Genomic DNA, 26,698 nt, shown 5'->3' with positions numbered 1-26,698 from the left:
ATGTTTACAGGCCCCGGGCTATAAATGGGCAGACTGGGCATTTGCTCAGGGCGCCAAATTTTTGGGGGCGCAAAATAAAAGAGATAATAAAAATAAATTAGAGAACAAATTACCCACTAAAAAATATCTGACACAAAATTTTCAAAAATATATAGAACAGAACAAGTAAATATAATACAGGCTACCGGAAATGTAAAATAAAAATAGTAAGAAACATAATAATGATTGAGTTTGACAAGTCTGAACAAAAAGTTATGACGTTTTTACAAGTTGAATCGCCCAGCTACAAAAGGATAAGAACCAGAAAAACTTTTGCGGATGAAACCATTGGTAATGAAAATGAAGCTCATCTTGATGGAAGAACAAGGTTCAAAACTCAAGTTTACATCAGAATCTTTGATTCTTTGATAAGTAACTTATGAAGGCGAAAATTAGCTTATGAATTTGGCTGATAAATTTGAAATACTCTCTACTCTTGTTCAAAAAGGATCACAGAAAGAGGCCATATCACAAGCTGCAAACAAACTTTATGCCTCCTACCCTAATGACATTGGAAGTGAATTTGAAAATGAATGTCTGCACTTCAAAATGTATGTGGATTACGAAGAATTTAGTGAAATCCATGACGTGTATGAATACATAATAAAAAATAAATAGGCTATTAATTATGTACTATAGAAAGGAACTACAACGTTAACGGGGTTTTATTATTTCGTATGGTCAATGAATCTCTATATATGAAAAAACCGCGGAGTGCTACCATTTAAAGGGATGCGTTTTTGAGAAATGGGTGAATTAGTCCCTGGGCACAGGTTACATTAGGGTGAGTTCTATGCACTTTTGGTACAAACACGTCTACATAAAAATTGTTCCTGGTTAAATTTCCTATCTAAATATAACTTTTTAAAGTCAAAGATACTTTTTTTTACAAAAATATATTCAAAAGAAAAAGCACAAAGAAACCCAAAAGAAAGAAATTTTGTTTTTTGTCCCATAACTTTTGTCCACGGGGATATAGGTATAGACATTGCTTCACAGAAAAAAAACTTACATATTTTCTCTTTAAAATGGTGTTTGGTAGAGGTCATTAGGATTTACAGTTTTCGAAATATGATTTTTCAAAGTTCGCCACTCACAGCAATTTTGGGCAATTTTCCTTGTTATTTCGCAAATATTGTTCTGTAACTTTTTTCTACCTAACTTTAGGTATATGCAATGGTACATGTAAGAGGAATAGAAATCAATTATCTTTAAAATGGTCTACTGTATAATGTTGTACGACTTCTTTTAACGAGGTTATCTTTTTCAAGACTTTATACCTACTTTTAACGAGTTTTTATATTTTTTACGATTATTTTTTAAATTTCTCATTATAACTTTTTTTATATGGTATATATTATGTAATAAAAAAGAAAGCTTATTCTGTTTACTTTAAAATGGTGTATTATAAAAAATTCTAGGGTTATTTTTGAATAAGATATGCTTTTTCAAATTGTAATAAGTACTTACAACGGTTTTTGATTTTAGGATTATTTTTTAAATTCCTCATTATAACTTTTTTATGTGATTGTGTGTTATGATTGAATCTTATTTTTATAGGTAATACTTTGGATCCACTTGACTCGGCCGGGCAAACTTCAAAATATGGATTAATTCCAATATTTACTGTCAAAGCTCCTGCACCACAAGCTTTGCTTGAAAAAATAGCATGTAAATGCACCAAAGGATGTACAAAAAACTACGGTTTTAGGAAGATAGGAATTAGTTGTTCAATATTCTGCAAAGGGTGCATGTGCACGGGTACTAATTGTGGGAACTCTAAGATAACTGAGGTTTCAGAGGAAGATATTGAAGCTAATGCTAACGAAGAGATGGACTTTGATTTTGAAAATTTTTTAAATGTCAACGTTTAATAATAGTTTAGTAATAATTTAAACTAAAGTGATGTTTTTTAAGACTAATGTTTATGTAATTTTTGTAAAAGAAATAATTTTAAATAATACAGGTAAAAAAATATCAAAGAATCACTCGGTTTCCATTATGTATTTAAATATAGATGATACACCATTTTAAAGAACAGAAAGTAAGCCCTCTTTGTTGCGCAATATATAGATAGTATATTCATGTACAAGAAAAAAAAAGTTATAATGAAAAATTTCAAAAATAATCGTAAAAAATGTAAAAAATAATATTTTTTTATATTAGGTATTCTATAATATATAATATATTATAATATAATAATTTTATTTTATTTTTATATTATATTATAAAAAAATCGTTAAAAGTATAAAACCTTGAAAAACCATAATCTCTTTAAAAAAAGTCGTACAACGTTATACAGTAGACCATTTTAAAGGTAATTGATTTCTATTCCTATTACGTGTACCATTGCATATACCTAAAGTTACGTAGAAAAAAGTTACAGAACAATATTTGCGAAATAACAAGGAAAATTGCCCAAAATTGCTGTGAGTGGCGAACTTTGAAAAATCATCAAGTATATTCAAATGGGAAATAAGCCACAATTTTACCTAAAAATGATTTTATTAACGTTTCGACGCCCAAGTCGGGTGTCGTTGTCAAAATACAAAATAATACTAAATAAACAAAAATGTTGTTGCTTAGTAAAAAATTCTTCTAATAATTTATTTAATCTGACTCATTTATATCGGCAATTCAGACACGTATTATACATTTTAAAGTAGACGACTTTAAAATGATATTGCCAATATTGATGAGTTGCGTTCCTGGGACGACTTTACTAAAAGATAGTTCATTCGATTACATGAAATCAATCCCAACTCAAGAATATCCGCCACAAAAAATCATAGCATGTGATCTGTCTTTAAAAAGACAACCAAATGCAACGGTGGCACTGAAATTCTCGCGTTAGAGATTCCATAGTAAATCACGAGGGAAAACCAGGAAAAACCTCGTGATACTATCCCGACATCGTAAGTATTTGGGTTTACATTTAGTTTACTCTCAAAACTAATGCCGAATTCTGACTTGATATTTTAAATTTTAAATAATACTAAAATACTCAATGTACTAACTCGATATGTTACTGATTTACTAATTGTGGTATTTTCTTTCTATTGACTTCCTCCTTTAATATGGGTAACCACATCCTACTGCATTCTACCGAGGAATTTGCGACACAATTGGTTTCATTTAGCATAATTAGAGCCGCTTCTTTGATTTTTCTCTTTTTACTATCCATTTTTATTTTTATTTCCCATTTGAATATACTTGATTATAAAAATGCCACAAGAAAATAGCTTCAGAACAACATTGAAAAATCATATTTCGAAAACTGTAAATCGTAATGACCTCTACCAAACATCATTGTAAAGAGAAAACATGTAAGTTTTTTTTCTGTGAAGCAATGTCTATACCTATATCCCCGTGGACAAAAGTTATGGGACAAAAAACAAAATTTCCTTCTTTTGGGTTTCTTTGTGCTTTTTCTTTTGAATATATTTTTGTAAAAAAAATATTTTTGACTTTAAAAAGTTATATTTAGATAGCAAATTTAACCAGCAACAATTTTTATGTAGACGTATTTGTACCAAAAGTGCATAGAACTCACCCTAATGTAACCTGTGCCCAGGGACTAATTCACCCATTTCTCAAAAACGCACCCCTTTAAATGGTAGCACTCCGCGGTTTTTTCATATATAGATGTCCATTGACCATATCAAATAATAAAACCCCGTTAACGTTGTAGTTCCTTTTAGCTATCTTATTTTGAATATAATCAATAGCCTAAAATTGAAGAGAACTTTCCCAAATCTTGAAGTAGCTGTTAGAATTTTTCTGACCTTACCTGTCACCAACTGCTCTGCAGAGAGAGAATTTTCCGTTTTGAATCGTCTGAAGAATGTTAAGAGATCTGCTCTTTCAGACAGCAAGTTAAATTGTCTCATGTTACTGTGTTGTGAAAAAGACTTAACCTTAAGCAAAAATTTTTTGATGTAGGAAACAAGTTTGCCAAATTGAAGGCTAGAAAAAATCTGTCACTTAAAATGCTTTGTACAAAGTAGGATCTTAACAATATAATTTTAAGTTGTAATCTTTGCTGGAAGTGTGAATTATGTAGAAATAAATGTCTACAGTTTTGTGTATGAAAGACGTGTTTTCTTGTTATTTACTTTACTTTATAAAATATAAGTAACATAGATTATTTGCTTTTACATTATAGTAATAAAGGGGGCGCCAGTAGACCATTTGCCCAGGGCGCCAGTCACCTAAGACCGGGGCCTGCATGTTTACTTAAAAAAGTTGAGTGACAAACTTTTTAGATTATACCTAATGTTAACCAACACAGCATTAAAACATAAGTCATGAAGAACTCCTCTTTTAATTTTTTTAAACATTTCGGACAAATTTTCTTGTTATCTAAATACCTACTTCAGAGGCGACGCGTGACTTTTTCTAAAGTGTTACCAAAACCAGATGTAAAAAAATCCTATTTAAAAAATATTTTAAACCTCCCAATTATAAGTTTTTGTTTTCAATCCTGTGGGATAAAATTAAACATATCACTATTCCCAAATTATATGTATGTAATTATGTATATGTAACAGGTATAACAATCAGACCCGGCCCGAGGGCCGTGCGAGCCGTGCGCCCGCACAGGGCGCCAAGGGTGTGGGGCGAATTTTCCCCTCCCAAAAAAATTTAAAAACGATAAATTATTTAAATTATGTCAATTTTTTAAGTGAATTATTCATTCATTTATGATGAATTAGTAATATTTCAGAAAGCCTTAGTTTTAATTTTATTATTAGTACATTCTTTCACGGTTTTTGCTCTAAATTTTAAAGAACCGCTTGGATTGACATGAAATTTGGCATACGCATAGCTTACATGTCAAAGAAAAAAAGTGATATTGTGCCGATGTGTGCTTTTGCTCTGGGGGTGACTTTCACCCCCTTTTGGGGGTAAAAAAAGATATGTCCAAAATGAGTCCTGAAATGGGTAAAATGGCTCATTTTAAGTAACTTACGTTCTATAGAGCTTTTTCGCCAAGTCAACACTTTTCGAGTTATTTGCAAGTGAATATGTTCATTTTTCAACAAAATAACTACATTTTTAGACGGTTTTCCGCAAAAACTCAAAAAGTAAGTATTTTGTCGACAAAAACGTTCTTAGCAAAACATATAGCCTGTAAAAAAGTAAAAAAAATGGTGTACGCGTTAGGTCTCTGGACCTCGTAGAACTAGAGTTATAGCCAATGAAAAATAGATTCATATTCACCAAATTTCAAAATAAGCATCAAGTTAGCTAAACACCTATCACAAATCGATTCGAAAGTAGGTGGATAATTTGCCGCTAATTAGTCGTTAATTAGTTGTGAAAATACCGATTTTGTCGTTTCTTTTTTTTTTTTTATTTTTTTAGGTGCTTTGCTAACTTGATATAAAGTTAGCAAAGCACACCTCCGAAAAATGACTTTAGAGCATTCGTAGGAGAATCGGAATAGGATTAGTTTTTGCCGCTAATTAGTCGCTAATTAGTTGTGAAAAAATTAATTTACTAAATTAATTTTTTTTTTGTTTTTTTGGGTGCTTTGCTAACTTGATATAAAGTTGGCAAAGCACGCTTCCATAAAATGATTTTAGGGATTTCGTAAAAGAATGAAAATAGAATGAGAATTTGCCGCTAATTAGTCGCTAATTAGTTGTGAAGAAACGAATTTTCTAAATTAATTTTTTTTTTGTTTTTTTGGGTGCTTTGCTAACTCGATATAAAGTTGGCGAAGCACGCCGCTATAAAATGATTTCAGAGCTCCTACGAACGCTCTGAAGTCATTTTTTGAACGTGTACTTTACTAACTTTACATCGAGTTAGCGGAGCACCTGAAACAACAAAAATAATATCAAAAAAATTGCTAAAAAAATTCGTCCACAACTAATTAGCGACTAATAAGCGACAAATTCTCATCCTATTTCCATGCTTTTACGAAAAAACTTAAATCATTTTAAAGATGCGTGCTTTGCCTACTTAATGTTGAGTAAGCGAAGCACCGTAAAAACCAAAAAAAAAAACAGAATTTATGGATGAAATACCTTCACAACTAATTAGCGATTAATTAGCGGCAAATTCTAATTCTATTTTCATTCTTTTACGAAAACACTAAAATCATTTTAGGGAGGCGTGCTTCGCCAACTTTATATCAAGTTAGCGAAGCACCCAAAAAAACAAAAAAAAAATTAATTTAGAAAATTCATTTCTTCACAACTAAGTAGCGACTAATTAGCGGCAAATTCATATTATATTTTCATTCTTTTACGAAACCCATAAAATCATTTTATGGGGGCGTGCTTTGCCAACTTTATATCAAGTTAGCAAAGCATCCAAAAAAACGAAAAAAAAATTCATTTAGAAAATTCATTTTTTCACAACTAATTAGCGACTAATTAGCGGCAAATTCTCATTCTATTCTCATTTTTTTACGAAAACCCTTAAATCATTTGATTGAGGCGTGCTTTGCCAACTTTATATCAAGTTAGCAAAACACCCAAAAAAACAAAAAAAAAATTAATTAAAAAAATTATTTTTTTCAGAACTAATTAGCGACTAATTAGCGGCAAATTCTCATTCTATTCCCATTCTTCTACGAACGCTCGAAAGTCATTTTTTGCAGGTGTGCTTTGCTAACCTTATATCAAGTTAGCAAAGCACCTAAAAAAATAAAAAAAAAAGAAACGACAAAATCGGTATTCTCACAACTAATTCACGACTAATTAGCGGCAAATTTTTTTTCTATTCCTATTCTTCTACGAAAACCCTAAAATGATTTTTCGGAGGTGTGCTTGCCAACTTTATATCAAGTTAGCAAAGAACCCGAAAAAACAAAAAAAAATTAATTTAGAAAATTAATTTCTTCACAACTAATTAGCGACTAATTAGCGGCAAATTCTCATTCTATTTTCATTCTTTTACGAAATCCCTAAAATCATTTTATGGAAGCGTGCTTTGCCAACTTTATATCAAGTTAGCAAAGCACCCAAAAAAACAAAAAAAAAATTAATTTAGAAAATTAATTTTTTCACAACTAATTAGCGACTAATTAGCGGCAAAAACTAATCCTATTCCGATTCTCCTACGAACGCTCTAAAGTCATTTTTCGGAGGTGTGCTTTGCTAACTTTATATCAAGTTAGCAAAGCACCTAAAAAAATAAAAAAAAAAGAAACGACAAAATCGGTATTTTCACAACTAATTAACGACTAATTAGCGGCAAATTATCCACCTACTTTCGAATCGATTTGTGATAGGTGTTTAGCTAACTTGATGCTCATAATTTCAAATAGAATATTTCGACGTGAAATATCCAAAAAATTAAGCACTTTTTGGGGAAAACCCATTATATCTTTTTTAAAGTGTTTAAAAAAAGCTTTATTTCTGTTTTTATAAAAAGTTTCTAGCATTAAATTTAAGCAAGTTACGCTCAAAATAAAGTTGGTCCCTTTTGTTTTGGCAAAAAAAAATCGGGAACTTGAAAAAAAAGTTGAAAGACTTCTGATTCATCTGCTGTTTAGTAACGTAGCATATGATTTTGTTTAAGATAAACCTTATAAACAAGAAACTTCAAGAGGTTGCCATGAACATAGCAGACTCGCTCTCTTTGATTTCTTCAACGAAGAAATTTTTTCAATAAACAAGGAGTGATGCAGGATTCAACAGAATATTAGTCGATTGCAGGGAAGTGGCCGAAATTATTGAAGTTGACCCAGCATTCCCTAAAGAAAGTGAACTGGGGCCGAAAAAAAGAAGAAAGTGTTTTCTTATGAATCAGGTTATGAAACAGTTCTTGATCCTGAGATCGTGCTCAAAACTAAATTCTTCTACGCGGTCTTGGATCAGTGTATCTCTTCTCTAGGCGACAGATTTGAGCAGCTTCAAAACTACCACCAACTGTTTGGGTTTCTACATTCAAACACCACAAGTGATGACAAAACCTTATTAAAATGCTGCAAGGACCTACACATTGCTCTCACTGATGGCCAGCACAGTGACATTGATGGTCTTCAACTTTGGAAAGTTAACTTTGTTTAACTTAGCCTATAACATAAAAACACAATATGTATCATGGCTCATTGCCATACTTTTGTAACTTTTGGATGACTTTTTTAAATAAAATCTAATTGTAGAACTTGTTAACTTAAGTTTAAATAAAACATGTATACTACTTTCCTTTTACTATAAATGACTTTTATTACTATGATTTTCCTATAAAGTTGAACTTTTCAAAACCAGTTGCCCCACGGCGGGAGGGGGAGGGGGGGGCACAATAGTAATTCGCACGGGTGAAATATTACCCACGGGCCGGCTCTGATAACAATAAATAATAAACAAACTAAACATATTATTCTACCATAAAATTAACATAAAAAAATGAACAAGTAGGAAAAAGAACAGATGTTGAAAACTACTGTTTATATTTTAATTCTTCCATTTTCAATAATATCATTTTTTTCTTTAAAATAATATATAAAAAAATATACAAGTAGAATGACTTTTCAAGTAGTTGATCAATTACGCAATACGTAGCAACACTCTTCCATGTTTAAATGCACGCACACTGTAATCTGTAATAGGTACTAAACATACTAAACCAATGTTTTACCAATCTTCAAAATGGTAACAATACTAATACTGATTTGCACCGCGTGCCCGCGCGCCATCTCTAGACCCGTCGGTCCTTCAAAATTTTCAGAGCTAGTCCCGAGCGATGGCGAGGTTTCTCCTGCGTTACAGTTACCAGTGCCAGTATTGGTAACGGCATAATATGATAACGTGTCATGTATTCACATATCTCGCCAATATTTTCGTGCGTCTAGTTGGGTATTTACTGAATTAGGTGTACTATAACAAGTATTTCTGTGGGTAAAAAATATAAATGGAATTATTTCGTAGTAGTCATAAAATATTTATTTGCAAGATTTGTAACTGTTACCAATGGTAACAGTGGTTACATGGACGCTTCGCCACTGACCTACTTCAAATATGATACAGTAAAATTTTCAAAAGAAAATATTTACAGCGACCAAAGATACAGCGATAGTACATTCTTTCACGGTTTTTGCTGTAAATTTTAAAGAACCGCTTGGCTTCAGATGAAATTTGGCATACGCATACCTAACATGTCAAAGAAAAAAAGTTATATGGCGCCAATGTGTACTTTTGCCCTGGGGGTGAGTTTCACCCCATCTCGGGGGTGAAAAAATATATGTCCAAGATAAGGCCCGAAATGGATAAACTGACTAATTTTAAGCAACTTTTGCTCTATAGAGTTTTTTCACCAAATCAATACTTTTTGAGTTATTTGCAAGTGAATATGTTCATTTTTCAACAAAATAACCACGTTTTTAGACGGTTTTTCGCAAATAACTCAAACGTAAGCATTTTGTCGAAAAAAATATTCTTAGCAAAACTAGAGCCTATAATAAAGTGAAAAAAAAACGGTGTATACATTAGGTCTCTATATCTAGCAAAAGCAGAGTTATAGCTAATGAAAAATAGGTTCATATTCGAAAAATTCCAAATAGAATAATTCAATGCGAAATATCCAAATAATGAAGCATTCTTGGAGAAAACACATTACAACTTTTTCAAAGTGTTTAAAAAAGCTTTATTTCTGTTTTTATACAAAAAAATTTCTAGCATCAAATGTAAGTAAGTTACGCTCAAAATAAAGTTGGTCCCTTTTGTTTTGGCAAAAAAAATCAGGAAGATCACCCCCAAATTAGCAACTTAAATGAATTTAACCGTTACCGCTTCACAAGTTACTTTGCTTATGTTGTGTTTATACGATCTGTAAGTTTCATCGATTCAAATTGCTTATTTTTGAAAAAAATTGTTTTTAAAGTAAAATTTTTAAAAATTTTAATTTTGAAAAAATAGTTTTTTTTTCAAAATAACTTAAAAATTGTTAGAGATAACAACAATCTTATAAAATAAAAAAAGTCGGCTTTACTTTTCTGAATATTTTGTATTTTTTTGTTTTTCTATAAGACAAAAGTTGGTTAAGATTTGGTGGTTCTAAATTTGCATACACTCGTGATAAGTGACTCGTTCAAGCCCTTTTAACTACAGCTCTTTCAAAAATAAGGACTTTGAACCGATGAAACTTACAGATCATATGATCAATACATAGGCGAGTAAAAAACTTGTGAAGTGGTAACAATTAAGTTCATTTGAAATGCTAGTTAGGTGGTGATTTTCCCGATTTCTTACCGAAAAAAAGCAACTTTATTTTGAGCGTAACTTGTTTTCTTGTTTACTTTTGATGCTAAAATTTTTTTTTAAAAAACAAAAATAAGCATTTTTTTTAAACACTTTAAAAAAGTTAAAGTGAGTTTTGCCCAAAAAAGTGCTTCGTTTTTTTGGTTATGGCACGTTCAAATATTCGATTTGGAATTTGACGAATATGAACCTATTTTTCATTAGCTATAACTCGGCTTCTACTAGATATAGTGACCTAATATATACACCATATTTTTCACTTTTTTACGTGCAATATTTTTGATAACAATTTTTTTTCGACCAAATACTTACTTTTTGAGTTATTTGCGAAAAACCGTCTGAAAACGTAGTTACATATTTTGTAAAAAAATTAACATATTCACTCGCAAATAACTCGAAAAGTATTAACTTGGTGAAAAAACTTTATAGAACAAAAGTTGCTTAGAATTAGTCATTTTATCCATTTCCGGACTTATTTGGAACATATATTTTTCACCCCCAAAAGGGGGTGAAATTCACCCCTAGGGCAAAAGCACACATCGGCACAATATCACTTTTTTTCTTTGACTTGTTAGCTATGTGTATGCCAAATTTGATGTCAATCCAAATGGTTCGATCTTTAAAATTTAGAGGTTTTGCAATATTTTACCTTTAAAGAACATACTAATCATGGTTGCTTTTTCGAATTCTAATATCAAATTAGGGGTGTGCCGCCCATTCCAATAAAACGTACACCATTCATAATTTTGACCTATATAATCAGCTAAAAATAAAGCTCCGCCGTTCTTGTTATCACTAACCTTGATATTGATTAAATTAACTTTGACCTATTTTTTTTTTCTGCAGTTCATAGTTTTTACAAGTATTTTATTAATAACCGAATTTATAATTGGAGTTTGGACGATGATTTTGAGGGATGGAGCTCCTACTCATTCCGTTGATTTAATGACCGAAGCTTTCAATGAAATGATTAAGGAGCAATATTACAATAAAGATTTCGCTCGAATGCAAGCAGAGGTTAGTGGAAATTACGATTTAGAATAATATTTCATACAGGCAGCGTGGCCGAGCGGTCTAAGGCGCTGGTTTTAGGCACCAGTCCGAAAGGGCGTGGGTTCGAATCCCACCGCTGTCACACTTTTTTTTTATTTTATACATTTTTTTCATTTTATATGTTTTATATGTATAATTATTTTAATAAAAAGAATCTTTGTTGGCGTAAAATTTTTTTGTAAATATGTAATATGTCAACTTCTTTATTTTAACTATAAATTGCCTTTTATTCAATTTTAATAAAAACAATCACCATTGTTTGTATCAAAATATTCTTTAAATTTTATGTAGGTATTGGATTATTATAATACAAAATATTTTATATATTATAGATATACGAAGATGATATTGAAAGTTTTAGTAGTATACAGGATGATTGATTAGTATGATAAAGCTCAGTAAATCCGCTATAGTAATAGATAACAATAAAAGTTAATAACAAAAATTGTAGCCAAATTTGAGCTAAAATTACAAAATTAGTTAGAATGTTACAGGGTGTTCGATAACATAGTGGCAGACCAAATATAAATATGTTTTTTTTTTAATGGAACACCCTATATTTTATTTTATATTCGAAATCTTCTTAACTTCTCCATCACAAAAATATAAAGGTTTGTTATGTTATACAGGATATTTACAAAGTTATAACCAATTTTATATCAAAATCGTAACAAGTTCAACTCACTGTATAAATAAAAATAAGCACAACAGCAATGGATTATTGATACCATATTTTTGAAGTTATACTTCTTTAGGCGCGATTGAGGGTGATTATTTATTATTAATCTGCGCGCATGCGCACACCGACAGTATGGTATTAGTCATTATACGGGCTCTGATTGGGTGTTAAAATGATCTGTCAATAATAATTGTTCAATATGGAGGTAAACAAATGTTGTATAATATATTAATTTTATTGTTGTGAGGACAGAAACAAAAAAGTTTATAATTGTAGTGACTTTTTAAATATTTTTTAAAAGCAACAGGTACGTAATAATAATTGTAAATGTTTCAGTATCGCAATAAAAAATTACATAACCTATTTGGAAAATGTAAAATAAACCTACCTAGTATGTATGTAAAATAAACCCACCTAACCAACAAAATTTCTAAAAATATTCATCTAATATTGTTTTCTTGCTCTGTTTTGTTGTGTTGTAATATTTGAATTCCGTAGACATCAAACTAATGTAGTTAAATTCGGAACTGTCAAGTTGCTCAGTTGCTCTATCTTCCAGTAAGATGCATATGTCCCCGTAGCCGATATCTAAAGGTGCTGAAATTTAAACACAATGTCTTCTTCTTCTTTGAGTGCCTCTCCTATCGGAGATTGGATATCATTAGGGCGATTCTAATTTTATTTACTGCTGTTTTGAACAATTCGTTAGTGGTACAGCCAAACCACTCTCTCAAATTTCTCATCCAGGACATTCTTCTACGGCCTGGATTTCTTCGTCCTTGGATTTTTCCTTGCATTATGTTTTGTAGGAATGTGTACTTTTGTCCCCTCATCAGGTGGCCTAAGTATTCAAGTTTTCTCTTTTTTATATTCAGTAGAACTTCTGTTCTGTTGTGAAACACAATGTACGTGGGTTCAATCCCCAATAAAAACTTTTATTTTTTTTATTTTTTTATACATTTTATGATTGTAAGTATATTATTATATAATTTTTTTAAAGAAAATACGTATTTAATTAAAATTTTTCCAACAATTATTGTTCAGAAATCATTTGTGGCATTTTTCAATGTGTTTGTGTTTTATTCTGTTATAAGTATAACTTCTTACGTGCGTACAAAGTACACACACATTCGTTTTTTATTTATTGTCAAAATTTTCAAAAATGATTGATATTGCTAATTGTCTTTATATCCAACACAGGGTGAGTCAAAACGCAAGTATCTACATTATTTTCTCAGTAATTTTAAGAGGAACACCCTATACTTTATATCACTATCGAAAAGTACCATTACCGTACTTTAATTTTTATATATCATTCCCTTTGTCTAAATGTATTAGTTTTTGAGATCTTTTCATTTTTCAGAGCAATAAATTATTAATTAGGTATCGAAATTTTTCCAAATTTTAACTGAATTGTCTAAAACTGTAAAATCAATCCGGTAATTAATGTAACAATCAGTGGCGTGCTGGCCATATAAATGAATCGGTGCAATCACCGAGAGGCCGCGGCCTCTTGAGGCCGGTCAAATATTTTCACAAAATTTTTTAGATGTAATAAAAAAATATTTTTTTAATTTCTAATTGGATGTTAATTTTGCTAATAATATTAATAAAACATTTAAAAAAAATTTATTTTAATTGTGAAATACAGCTTAAGTAAATGAATAAGACTCTATAGTCTAGGTATATGCATAAATAAATTGCTACAGATAATATTATTTATTTTCATACATACAAGTATATTTATCAATTTCCAATTTCCTTGTATGTACTCTGCAGAATAAAAAATGGAAAAACGTCTTGCTCACTTTTGATCGAATTATTGGAAGTATCGAAAAACGATTTGATCAAGACAAATCAAACCGTTTTATGATGATCTAAGCACTCTACATCCTAGAAATTTTGATGCAATAAAAAATGGTATACTGAAAAATAAGGAAATTTTTATCCTACCATATCTGCGACTGCAATTAGAGAAGAACGCGTGGATTCTTCTGATAAATGTATTGTATTAAAAATAGGATTTTGCAAAATACATACTGAGATTATAGAAGATCGAGTTAATGATGAATATGTTCAGTCTACAGAAAATATGAAGGATGATAATATGATATTATTAATCTAAGTGATAATGAACATGAAGTAACAAATGACAATGTTGATATCGTAAAAACTTCACCTCCGTGTGGTACTAAAAAGTGTAAAGATTGTATAGCTTGCTGTTAGGCTGTTTTGTAAAAGTACAACTTATATCAGTGTGCTGTGTGCTTATCAAAATTTAAATAGTATAATATAAAGCATTTATTAACTCTTTCAATGACACCAGTATCTTGCAAAAAAAGCTTTTCAACATTGAAATGCATAAAAAATCGGTTAAGAAGTACTTACTTTAACACAAGATAACTTTTATGCTAATGGCTATAGAAAAAGAAGCTTTGTCTGAGCTTAAAAATGATGGAATAATCGACGTATTTGCTCAACAATCGAACAATCTACTTTAATGCGGAAATTATTGATCAAGAGTTAAGTAATTATTTTATAAAATAATCGCAAAAGAATATTTAGATTATTGCGTTGTATTAACATTTTAATAGTTATTTATGATATAAGTGTTAAAAGTACACGTTTTAGACACGCATGTGCAGTGGCGGATCTAGGGGAGGGCGATGGGGGTAATCGGCCCCCGCTCTCAAACCAAGTTATATATAAAGATTATAAAAACATTCAATTATTTATTTATTTTTCATAGAAATTTAGCCAATCAGCCCCTTCTCTTGACGATGCTGGATCCTGCTAGAATGAGCAGAATGAGCAGAATGAGCGAAGCGAATTCTGCAATTCACATGAGTGCCTTAAAACTGGAAAAATATTTTTTCTACAAACGTCTTATATATCAACAATTATAATTTATTCATTACAGGGCAATATCTACAAAAACTTTTACTTGAAATTGACTGACATTCCATTTTTATATTGTCCTTGACATTACATCAAAATCGCCTATACTGTCAATACGTAAATCATAACAACTATAGAATAACATCTTACTTTTATTGTTGTATATTCTAACAAATTTTAATAGTTTTTTTTCTACAAACGTGTTAAAAATGCAATAATACAGTTTAAATTAAATTTTAAAAAACCTTTTAAACCACCTTTTTCAAATTGCGCAAGTTTTACTATTAATATTAATGTTAATAAATGAAATATAAATATTTTGACGTTTCAAAATCTGCCATTTCTCTTTTTTAACTGCAGTGCCTTAAAATTTTTTTAAAGCACTAAAGCCTTAAAGTAGCATTTTTAACGCTCGTATGGAGTGCTAAAAATTGCATTTTTAACACGTTTGTAGAAATTTTTTTTAAATTAAAGTATTTGCACTCTACTTGCATTTGTACTCTCTTGTATAATTATTTTACTAAAATTGAGCTTAATACATAATTGAAAAATTCTCAAAATTTTATTTTACTTTTATCTTAATTACATCAAATTCATATTATATTTATTCAGGAAATTATGGTTTCTGCGTTACTGCCTACAATATTGTCATACATGTCATTTATTATTTGTAAGATTATTATTCTTAAATGAAAAAATATGGCAAATTAAAAAAATCATTGAATTCGAAGTTTTATGTTTGTATCAAAAATAATTTTTGTTTTTGTTTTTTGTTTTTTTAAATAAAGAATAAAACATCCTGATAATAGAAGGTAAAATGAGGATGGGAGGCCGTTTTTCTACAAATCACCGGGCCGCTTGAAAAGTTCCAGCACGCCACTGGTAACAATATAGCAAATAAAGAAAAAAAATAATTTATTAGTAATAAATTTTACAAAAAAAAACACAACCACAACATACAACATTTTTGAAACAATTAGAAACTACTTTTGTATGTAAATGTAACAAATAAAGAAAGAAAAATAATTTATTAGTAATAAATTTTACAAAAAAAAACACAAACACAAAATACAACATTTTTGAAAACATTAAAAGTTACTTTCAATAAAATATTTTAAATATTTAATTACATAGGGTGTTCAAAATGACCTCCTAACACATTTATGCACTCCTAAAAACGGTCATTGAATGAGTTACTTACACTACGAAGCATTTGTAAAGTAACACTTCGAAATATACTTTGTATTCTTGTTTCAGCTCATCCCTTGTTGTTTAAGGTATTTTATAAACTTCATTCTTAACGTAACCTCAAAAAAATCAGTCCAGTTTATTAAATTCTGGTAATCTGGGTGGCCACGCTACTGGTCCATTGAAAAATGAAAATATCTCGAAAACTAATAAATTTAGACATAGGGAATGTTATATAAAAATTAAAGTACGGTAATGGTTATTTTCAATAGTGATATAAAATACAGGGTGTTCCATTTAAAATTACTGAGAAAATAATGTACTTGCGTTTTGACACCCTGTATTTGATATAAAAAAATTAGCAATATCAATAATTTTTGAAAATTTTGACAATAATTAAAAAAAATATGGCATCAATAAATCATTGCTGTTGTGCTTATTTTTATTTATACAGGGAGGTGAACTTGTTACGATTTTCATATAAAATTGCACTACAGAGCTTTATCACACTAATCAACCACCCTGTATAGTCCCTAATTAATGAAAACATTATTACGGATAGAACCGAAATCCTCGAGGTTGTCAAATCCTTTTATCACGAAATGTATGAGATGAGAGCATCAACGAAAGTCAAGATCAGCCCCTGCCCAAAATCACAAACCAGGGATCAGAATTAGAATTACCTAATGCCAGAAGTAACACTATACGAATTTAAAAATACGCTTTCAGAAATGAAAAATAACAATTTATTCCCTTGGCGATGACGGAGCAGTGGTCGAGACGATCAAACTAGGTGGAAATAAAATTATTCAGGCTTTGGCCAAACTTTTCACCGAATGCATTTGCCAATGAAAAATCCCTTTTCAATTGGAACAATCTTGTCATTATTTTATTAGACAAGAAAGAAGACATAACAGATCTAAAAAACTACCGTCCTATTAGTTTGCTTCTTCTTCTTCTTCGTCTAGTCATTCACGTCCACATCTGAACATAAGCCTCACCAAGTCTTCCTTTCCGTTGTTTTTTGTTGTACGCTACTTGTAGCCAATTTTTCCCGGCAGTTTGTTTCAGATCATCTGTCCATCTCATAGAAGGTCTGCCTCTTGGTTTTTTGTATTGGTATGGTCTCCAGGTTAGAATTATTCTGTGCCATTTGTTTAGATCGCTCCTAGCTACATGTCCAGCGCATTCCCATTTCAATTTTAATGATTTTTGTACCACATCGGTGACTGGTTTTTTGTCTTATCCATGTGTTTGTTTTCCTATCCTTAAATGATATGCCTACCATTGTTCTTTCCATCGCGTGTTGAGTGACTCTGAGTATATTGATATTCTTTTTTGTGATTGTCCATGTTTGTGCCCCATATGTTAATATCGGAATAATGCATGCATCAAAAACTTTAGATCTAAGATGTAGTTGAATTTGTTGATTTCTGAGTATATAGTTCAGTTTGCCGAATGGTGCCCATGCTAACTTTCTTCTTCTGTTTATTTCTTCCGTTTGAATTTCCCTATTTAGTATTATTTTTTGTCCTGAGTCAGTGGCGGCGCCTGGTGTAAAATATTGGGGGTGCACACATAATGTTAACATATAAAAAGACCTTGAGACCCTATTTCCGTAGGTAAAGGTTTTTGAGTGTCTTCAAATTGTAAAAATCAAAGGACCTTATTAAAAATTACAATAAATAATGTATTTTACTGACTTAAAATTATAATTTAGTGTTTAAATGTTACAAGCAAGTTTTGTAACGAAAGTCAGTCGCCTGTTATTTTTTAGATAAATATTCACAAGCAAATTCAGTAAAATTTGGAATTTCTTGAATCATTTTTGTTTATTGAAAACATTGCGAGTGCAGTTAAGCGATCCTGGCCCATAGCTGCTATTCTAAGGAAAGTTTTGATACGTTTCAATGCAGAGAGACATCGTTTCTGTTTCTGCAGTTGTCACTGGCATCGTAACAAGTTAAGTACATAATTGGAGAATTCCAATCTGGAATTCCAACAGGATAGTTAAAATCGTATCTTCTATTTTATTCATTATGCTTCCTCTTCTCCAAATATGTGCTTCACACCTACACAATTTGTAAGTTTTTACACAAATCTCCATTTTAAATAATCATTTGTAATCCCGACGTTTGCACTTTGGTACATTCTTAATTAACAAATTTGGTTTCGGCATTTTTAATTTTTCTTCTAAATATAATGAAGAAAATTTAATTGATTTTAAATATTCCACGCTAACATTTACGTCCACAAATCCTTCCATTCTTAATATAGTTCCGAAATTCGAACTTCATGAAAGCAAAATTTAAACATACGTGTGCCGTTGTGCCGTGCACGTTGAAAACATCAAAGATCATGCTATAAAATCACATCCGACTTGTGATCCTGTGGCCATCTAAACTTGTGGGCTATAGCGGGTAGCGGGGTGGGTGGTGAGTTGTATTTTGTAGTATGAAAAGTCATCGGGATAGGAACCGCTGTGAGAGCGGTAAACGCGGGGTTCTGTCTAAGGCCTCGCATCCGTGAACTTTCTCCTTTGAAATAGAATAAAAATAATTAAATGTTACCTATTAGATACTTATAAACTCCTTGGATCTGTTATTTCGAATTTCAATTACTGTATAGTTAGATTAAAATGTTATTTATAGAATGATAAATATTACATATATGAATGTTGGTGTGGAAATAATTTTGGGGGTTTACGTGCACATGTGAACTTATGGAGAAACCGCCACTGTCCTAAGTACATATATAGTATATTCTTAAACTTTTTCTATAACTTTGTCGTTTACTATTGTCACGGTTTCTTCGGAGTGCATGACTTTTGATTTGTTTAAATTCATTTTCAGTCCTATTTTAGAAGATTCGGTATGTAATTCTAAAATCATGGTTTGCAGTTCTTTTAGGTCAGTAGCTATCAGGATTACGTCATCCGTAAATCGTAGATTACTGAGGTAACGACCATTGATGTTTATTCCCTTATATTTCCAATTTAGGTTTTTAAAAACGTCCTCCAAAACTAAGGTGAACAGTTTGGGTGATAGAGTGTCTCCCTGTTTGACTCCCCTGTTTAATGGTACAGGGTTCGTGTATTCATTTTCATTTAGGTAGTATGTAGCTGTAGCTTGGTTCATAGTTTCTTTTATTAAGTTAATATATCTACTGTCTGTTCTACAATTTTGCGTTGCGTTTATTACGGCCGTGTGTTCTATGGTGTCGAAAGCTTTTTCGTAGTCTACAAATGCTATGAAAACTGGAAACTTGTATTCGTTACACTTTTCTATTAATATTTTTGTGGTTAACAGGTGATCGGAAGTTGAATACCCTTTTCTAAAACCTTCCTCTTCATATGGTTGGTATTCATCTAATTTCTTTGTTAGTCGGGTAGTTATGGCTTTGGTGAGTATTTTAAACAGGTGTGACAGTAGACTGATAGGCCTGTAGTGTTCCAACTTTCGATTATCACGTTTCTTGTGTAATAAGATTACTTTCTACTACTACTACTACTACTAGGTTTCTATTTTTCGTTAAGATATAATCTATTTCATTCTTTGTCTTTTTATCGGGTCTCATCCATGTCCATTTTCTGCTTGGTTTTTTTGAAGTTATACTTCTTTAGGCACGATTGAGATTGAGGGTGAATTTATATTGATCTGCGCGCATGCGCACACCGGTAGTTTGGTATTAGTCTTTATACGGGCTCTGATTGGGTGTTGAAATTATCTGTCAATAATTGTTCAATATGGAGGTTATCGGTAAACAAAAATGTTGTATAATATATTAGTTTTTATTGTTGTGAGGACAGAAATAAAATCAAATTTATAATTATAGTGACTTTTTAAATAGTTTTGAAAAGCCACAGGTACGTAATTCTAAATGTTTCAGTTGTATTCCAATAAAAAATTATCTTCATACCTATTTGGAAAATGTAAAAAAAATAATGTACTTACCTAGTACTTGCTATGCTATACCCCTAGTAGGTAATGTTTCAATTTACATAATCTGATTACGAACAAACTTTCTACAAATTTTCATCTAATGTATCGTTTTCTTACTCTATATACTGTTGTATTTTAATTCGACAAATGTCAAACTAACAAAAATTCATATAAACAAAATGTCAAAAAGTTGTTCAGTTTGTGTATATTCCCACATGACGTATACGCGAAGGTGGTGCAGTTTGAAATCGCTTCGACTCTCGTACGGCGAGATACACGGGAAGTAGGTTCAAGCCCAATGCAAGTTATATCCTTTTTTTATTTTTTTTATAGATTTTATGATTGTAAGTATATTATTATATAATTTTTTTCAGAAAATACGTATTTAATTAAAATTTTTGGCAACAATTATTGTTCAGAAATCATTTGTGGCATTTTTCAATGTGTTTGTGTGTGTTTTATTCTTTTATTTTTTTAATTTTTGGTATTGTTTTAATAAAAATTTTTGGAAAGTAGTAGAGAAACTGTTTAAAGTATATTGATTTCGTTGAAATCATATAATAGAAGTATAACTTCTTACGTGCGTACAAAGTACACACATTCTTTTTTTTTATTGAAAAAGGAGTTCATTGAGTACATGTTATGTTCATTCATAAAATTGAGAAGCATTTCTCCTCTATTGTTTCTTTTCCCGTAGCCATAATTAGCAATTAAATGTTCATAATCTTCTTCTCTTTTGCCCAATTTAGCATTAAAATCTCCTAATAGTATTTTGTAATTGGCTTTATTTGTTTCTATAGCTGTTCTTATTTCATCATAAAATATTTCTACTTCTTCGTCGTGGCTTTTGGTTGGAGCGTATACTTAGATCACTTTCAGAGTGGTTCTTTTATTAATTCTGATGATGAGATTATTTATTTATTTATTTATTTATTTATAGTACTATACAAATGACCTGGCCTCTTGTGACTAATCCAGATCTGATGATGAGATATGCTACTCTGTCTGATATGGGATTGAATTCTTCGATACACTGTGTGAGGCTTTGTTTTACCAAGAATCCCACTCCAGTGTATTCGCCACCTTTATGCACAAAATGTGCTCCATTTTTTAGTATTATATACTCATCACTTTTCCTTCTGGTTTCACATATGCCAAGGATATCCTATTTTATATCCTTTAGTACATTTTCTATTTCTGGCAATCTATTGTCGTCCGTCAGTGTTCGAATATTCTAAATTCTAAGAGCATAGCCAAATTGTCATCTTGTGGCAGCCGGGTCATACCCAGGGATTCTTAGCACCTCCTCTTCAGTCAGTTATTTGATTGCTGGGGACTGGGGGCCTTTCCCTTTTTGTCCTATATATTGACTTGAAGGTTTGGACCGCTATCTCCTCACGCTGGTCCAGTGCGGGTTGAGAAGGAAAGGATTTGGGTAGGCTTGGGTTGGTGGGTAGAATTTAGGGATTAAGATCCGCTTCTCTCCCGGAAGAGGATTGGGAGAAAAAGCCGAGCTCGCGTAGGCAGGGCAGGGGCGCATCCCTGAAGCAGACCTGCCTTTACCGGGATCGTAAAGAGTGTCTACCCGCTACCGCTATTATACAGGTAATATTAAAATATTTATTGTTTTAGATCGAGTGTTGTGGTTTAGATGGAGCAGCGAATTACGCAAACTACTTTCGAACTGATGATGCTATTAGACTATCATATATGTCTTGTAAAGACAGTAACGTACCAAATAACAATGTAGATTTTGAGCCATACCCAGATGGTTGCCAGGACGCTTTTCCCGATTATCTACAGTTACTTCTGTTAGAAGCTGCTTTGATGGGATTTATCTGCACAGGTTTACAGGTACTGTGAAATATTTTACAAAGAGCATGTTTTATTAAAACGGCTATTATTGATTATGTAATTGGTAGCGGAAATTTAGAAAATGGATTCAAATTTTAAATAAGTATCACGAAACACTTGTAAGGGAATACAACACGCACTGTCCGTTTACAAAACTAGAATTCCATTGGGTGAATCTACCACGGTACATCGCCATATTGCGGTCTTTGTTTGATGTGTTCTGTTGTATAGAGACATGGGTTTCATTTTATGATTTTAGGTTGTGTAAGTAGAAAAGAACTAATATAAACAACAATAATTTGTTAATAATGTCATACTTTGCCAATATCCAAAGGGCAGAGTCTAATAATATCTTCTATCGTTATGTTAGATTATTTGCCCAACTGTTTTAGATTTCGTATCATTAATATTTAAAATCACAGTTCCTATTGTTCGCAGTACTTAGAGCAGAAGTAGCCAAAGTTGTTTAGCAATCAGGACCTATGAACATTTTTAAAACTTAAGGTACCTTATAAATTGGGTTGGAGTGGGGCCGGCCCTAAAGGTCTCGGGGTGAATACCCTTTCCCCAGTACTATTGTAGTGAGAGGAATAGGTACTTTCAGTTTATCCAAGTTTTAACTGCTAAAAATATGTCCTGCAGTGTGGTACGACGCAAAAGCAGTATCATTTTTATTAACTCTTAAGATATCAAAGTTCAATCAAAACAGGCCATATAGGGATAATGAACGAGTAGAACGAGATGCAGCAGCTAAAACATATTTATAACTAAAAAACGAATGGAGTGAGAAGGAGAGGCAGGCCCAGAGCACGATGTGACGACCAGTTGGAGGAAGACTTAAAGATTATTAACCGTACGAAATTGGAAAACCATGACGAAGAATATAAATGAATGGAAGCTGATCCTGTAGCAGGCCAAGGCGCACTATGAGTTGTAGAACTAATGATGATGATGAGTAGAGAACCACATCGTAGAAAGTGTTCATGTGTAAGAAACACACGGAAGTGTACCAAAATGGACACATATGACCTAATAAGAATGGCACATAATCGAGAATAATTATCTAATATTGTAGCAACTCGGTACATGATTGGTGGGAAGCCAATAGCAAAGTTATTGTACGAGTGAGGGAGGAAGTACTAGGAAAAACATTTCGTGAAGGGCCTCCTAGGGACAAAGAAACTTGTTGGTGACACGATGAACTGCAACAGAAGGTTAGGGAGAAGAAAGAGGTATGAGAGGTCTAAAAGAGAGGAAGATAATGACTCATACAAGGTAGCAAAGATGGAAGCTAAGCGCGCTGTAGCTACTACTAAGGAAAGATCGTGAGCCACAATAGACCTCTCCTCTTAGGTTGAGTGAAAAGTGAAAGGGCGATTAAGCGCTCACTTATATTGAACCTAACCTAGACGAGGAAACCTACTCTAGAGTGGGAGATGAGGGAATTGATTCCCACACTATACACAACAGTATTGGAGCCCAGTTGGTATAATGTATATTATCTATAGATGTACAGTATATGGTTCGCGCGATCTGTCGTTACAGTCGTTTCAGTCGTTCGTCTTTTTTATCATACTTTTGCGCAATTAAGTGTGCTTAAGCTGTGCTTAAAAAAATTAGAGAATATTCTATCATTATGCTTTTAAGATCAAGTTTAAATCTTGATAAAACACTTTTATATACCGGGGGTCCACTTATATTTTTCCCCATTTTAACTGCCTATAACTTCTAAACGGCTCAATATAGAAATATGCGGTTTTCGCTGAAATGTTTTATTTTAGTAAAAGTTTTGTCTAAATGGATTGAATTTTTTATATCGCTTTCAAATACGAAAAGAAAAATGGCGGATTTTTGAAAAAAACGTTGTCGACTTTTTTTTAATGGAACACCCAGTATATTTTTTTGTAAATTGAAAGAAAGGTCATTCTTCTATCCAGCGATATAAAGTTTTTCAAAATCGGTTGTCAAATGACTGAGCAAATAATTTTTAAAATTAAAGATGCAATGTGGAAATCACATAACATAATATCATTTTGCTTAGTTATGTTATAGGTATGTGATATCCACGTTGCACCGCTCATTTTAAAAATTAATTACTCACTGATTTGACAACCGATTTTGAAAAATTTTAAATCACTGGATAGGTGAATGACCTTTCTTTCAATTTACAAAAAAATATACTGAGTGTTCCCTTAAAAAAAAGTCAACAACGTTTTTTTTCAATAATCCGCCATTTTTCTTTTCGCATTTGAAAGCGATATAAAAAATTCAATCCATTCAGACAAAACTTTTACTAAAATAAAACATTTCAGCGAAAACCGCATTTTTCTATCTTAAGCCGTTTAGAAGTTATAGGCAGTTAAAATGGGGGAAAATATAAGTGGACACCCGGTATTACGTGATCCAATGTAAATGGGGGTTCTTTTTGCGTTAAGTGGCGATAAATGCGAGCAATTTATTGTGACGATAAATTGCTACGATTTATTGATTGTTTTAAAGCTGCTTAGACGCTGCGATATAATGTCCCGATTGATTATAAACTTAAACAACTCGATCGTTACAATAAATTGATGCAATCCGATACCACTTCCAATCCAACTCCAATTCCGATAAATCGCTGCGATGTACCGTTTACACACAACGATAAATTGAAACAACTCGATCGATATCGATAAATTGCCCGGATTTATCGCGGTGTCTAAACGTGCCTTATGTAGGTACATGCGCACCCTCAGTAGTATAGAGGCACAATTCAAAAAGTAAGTTTTTGGGAAATCGCGTTTAAAGATTTTGGTTTCCAAAATTACAGCTAATTTTTCAAATAACATGCTTATTATTTAAGTTATAAATGTGAAATTTGGCAGATTTGTTATTTGATAATTGCATTATAAATAGCAATGAGAAAAAAATTAATAGAAATAAATTCCATTAATTACATGTAATTGAAAAAAATACATTCAAGTTAGTCGCCCATATAGTACAAAAAAACATAACAGAAATGAGAAACTTTTTAAGTTTGATCCCTTATATTTAATACCCTGTCAGTGTTTATGCAAAATAGCGATCTATTATGAATTAGACCCATTTATTTATAATATTTTGCATAATATAACGGCTCAACAAAAAACTATTCTATATAATACAAAACATTAAAACACAAACTAACCACGATTTTCGTCATAGAAAGACATGTTACTGATTTCTCCCTTGTTGCAGTAAAAACCAGAGGTGACCGGGGAGAGAGAGAGAGGCACAAATATATTTACCGAACCATTCAAGTTCTCGTAGAGAATTTCATTTTGTGCCCTTATTATTTAAAATCACAGTTTTTAGCCCTTATAGCCCAAAGCCCTTATATTGCTGAGTGTGCGATACGTAAATTTAAAATATACTCAAAAATCATACAGTTCGTAGTGTGGAAATTTCTATGAGTTAAATAGACTTCTTTTGATAACTATAATCATTGTTTATTTACACAATAATATAATGTCTATATAATATAATGGTCTAGTTATACAATGCTATAATCTACACATAATGTTGCTTATCGGTAGTTTTGTTACGAAGATGACGGGGCTTTTGAATTTCTTCACTTGAATATTTATTTTGGGCGTATTGAATGGTTAAAATAGGTAAACCTATTAATATATTGTGCATACGTAAAATATTAAAAATTTCGAAAATATTGTAATATAGTTTTTAAACTTGTAAATTAGATCTAATTATAAACATAGCCAAGCGGAAAAGGTAATTAACATCGCGCATAGTATGGAATGTAAATTGGTGAGGTTATTTATATTTTTAACAATATATATACACAACCAAAATACCTATTTCTTTTGAAAAAACCTATTGTTGTTTGTTGCGAAGATATGTATGCGAAAAAAACTTATGTTAGGCATCAGGAATTAGGAAGGGACCATTTGAGGTTGCTGTCTAAAATTGACCTGGCTGTTATAAAATGATCTGGCTGTTATTAAGAAGCAAGGGTTGAAGAGCACTTTTATAGGATAATGCTACTGTCTTATCCACGTTAAACGAGAGTAAATTAAGAGTCAGACCAGGTTTTTATCGTAAGTAGATCAGAAGTTATAGTTGCAATATTTAAGTTGCTCCAAGTGATACTGGTATCGTCAGAAAAGAGAAAATGTTTCTATTCGCTGCGTTGTTGTGGCGATATACGGTCACAAATATTGTAAAAACTCATCGAAAATTGGACCTCCAGATTAGACTACGTCAGAGCCAGCCGTGGCGTTCATATGCCAGAAATCATATTTAAATTATAATGCTAAAAGATTGTCTTTCGAATAAAGTCAATTTCATGTCAACTTAAAAAAAAACATCTTACTTAAAAATCACATATTATGGGACCAAAAATAGTTCGATTGAACCTAACTTACCTTAGTACAAATGTTCACATAAAAAAAGTTACAGTCCTTTGAAGTTACAAAATGAAAATCGATTTTTTTGAATATATCGAAAACTATTGGAGATTTTTTATTGAAAATGGACATGTGGTATTCTTATGACAGAAACATCTTCAAGAAAAATTATAGTGAAATTTGTGCACCCCATAAAAATTTTATGGGGGTTTTGTTCCCTTAAACCCCCCAAACTTTTGTGTACGTCCCAATTAAATTATTATTGTGGTACCATTAGTTAAATTCCATATTCTTAAAACTTTTTTGCCTCTTAGTATTTTTTTCGATAAGGCAGGTTTTATCAAGTTGAGGCTTATTTTTTAATATGTTTACATAAAAATTTTATGGGGGTTTTGTTCTTTTAAACCCCCCAAGAAGACACGTTTTATCGAGATGTGGCTTCTTTTT

The 26,698-nt window shown here is 31.5% G+C and overlaps 1 protein-coding gene and 1 non-coding gene across 3 annotated transcripts in view; both read left to right on the top strand.

The window, feature by feature from the left end:
* The window catches only part of LOC126882910 (uncharacterized), a 121,235-nt gene that overhangs the window by 10,693 nt on the left and 83,844 nt on the right, over positions 1 to 26,698 (top strand). For both annotated transcript variants that reach the window (XR_007697426.1, XM_050647987.1), the window contains exons 3-4: positions 11,103 to 11,273; positions 21,648 to 21,869. Coding sequence is in view for 1 of the 2 variants with exons in the window: in XM_050647987.1 (XP_050503944.1) it covers positions 11,103 to 11,273; positions 21,648 to 21,869 (393 nt within the window). In the remaining variant the exon portion in view is untranslated. The remainder of the gene's footprint in view (positions 1 to 11,102; positions 11,274 to 21,647; positions 21,870 to 26,698) is intronic.
* Trnal-uag (transfer RNA leucine (anticodon UAG)) lies at positions 11,312 to 11,391 on the top strand. The gene has a single exon. It is a non-coding gene; the product is annotated as a tRNA-Leu (tRNA).

Source organism: Diabrotica virgifera, chromosome 4 (assembly GCF_917563875.1).
Source record: "Diabrotica virgifera virgifera chromosome 4, PGI_DIABVI_V3a".
Classification (NCBI taxonomy): Eukaryota; Metazoa; Arthropoda; class Insecta; order Coleoptera; family Chrysomelidae; genus Diabrotica; species Diabrotica virgifera.
This window is presented reverse-complemented; position numbering and strand designations above follow the sequence as displayed.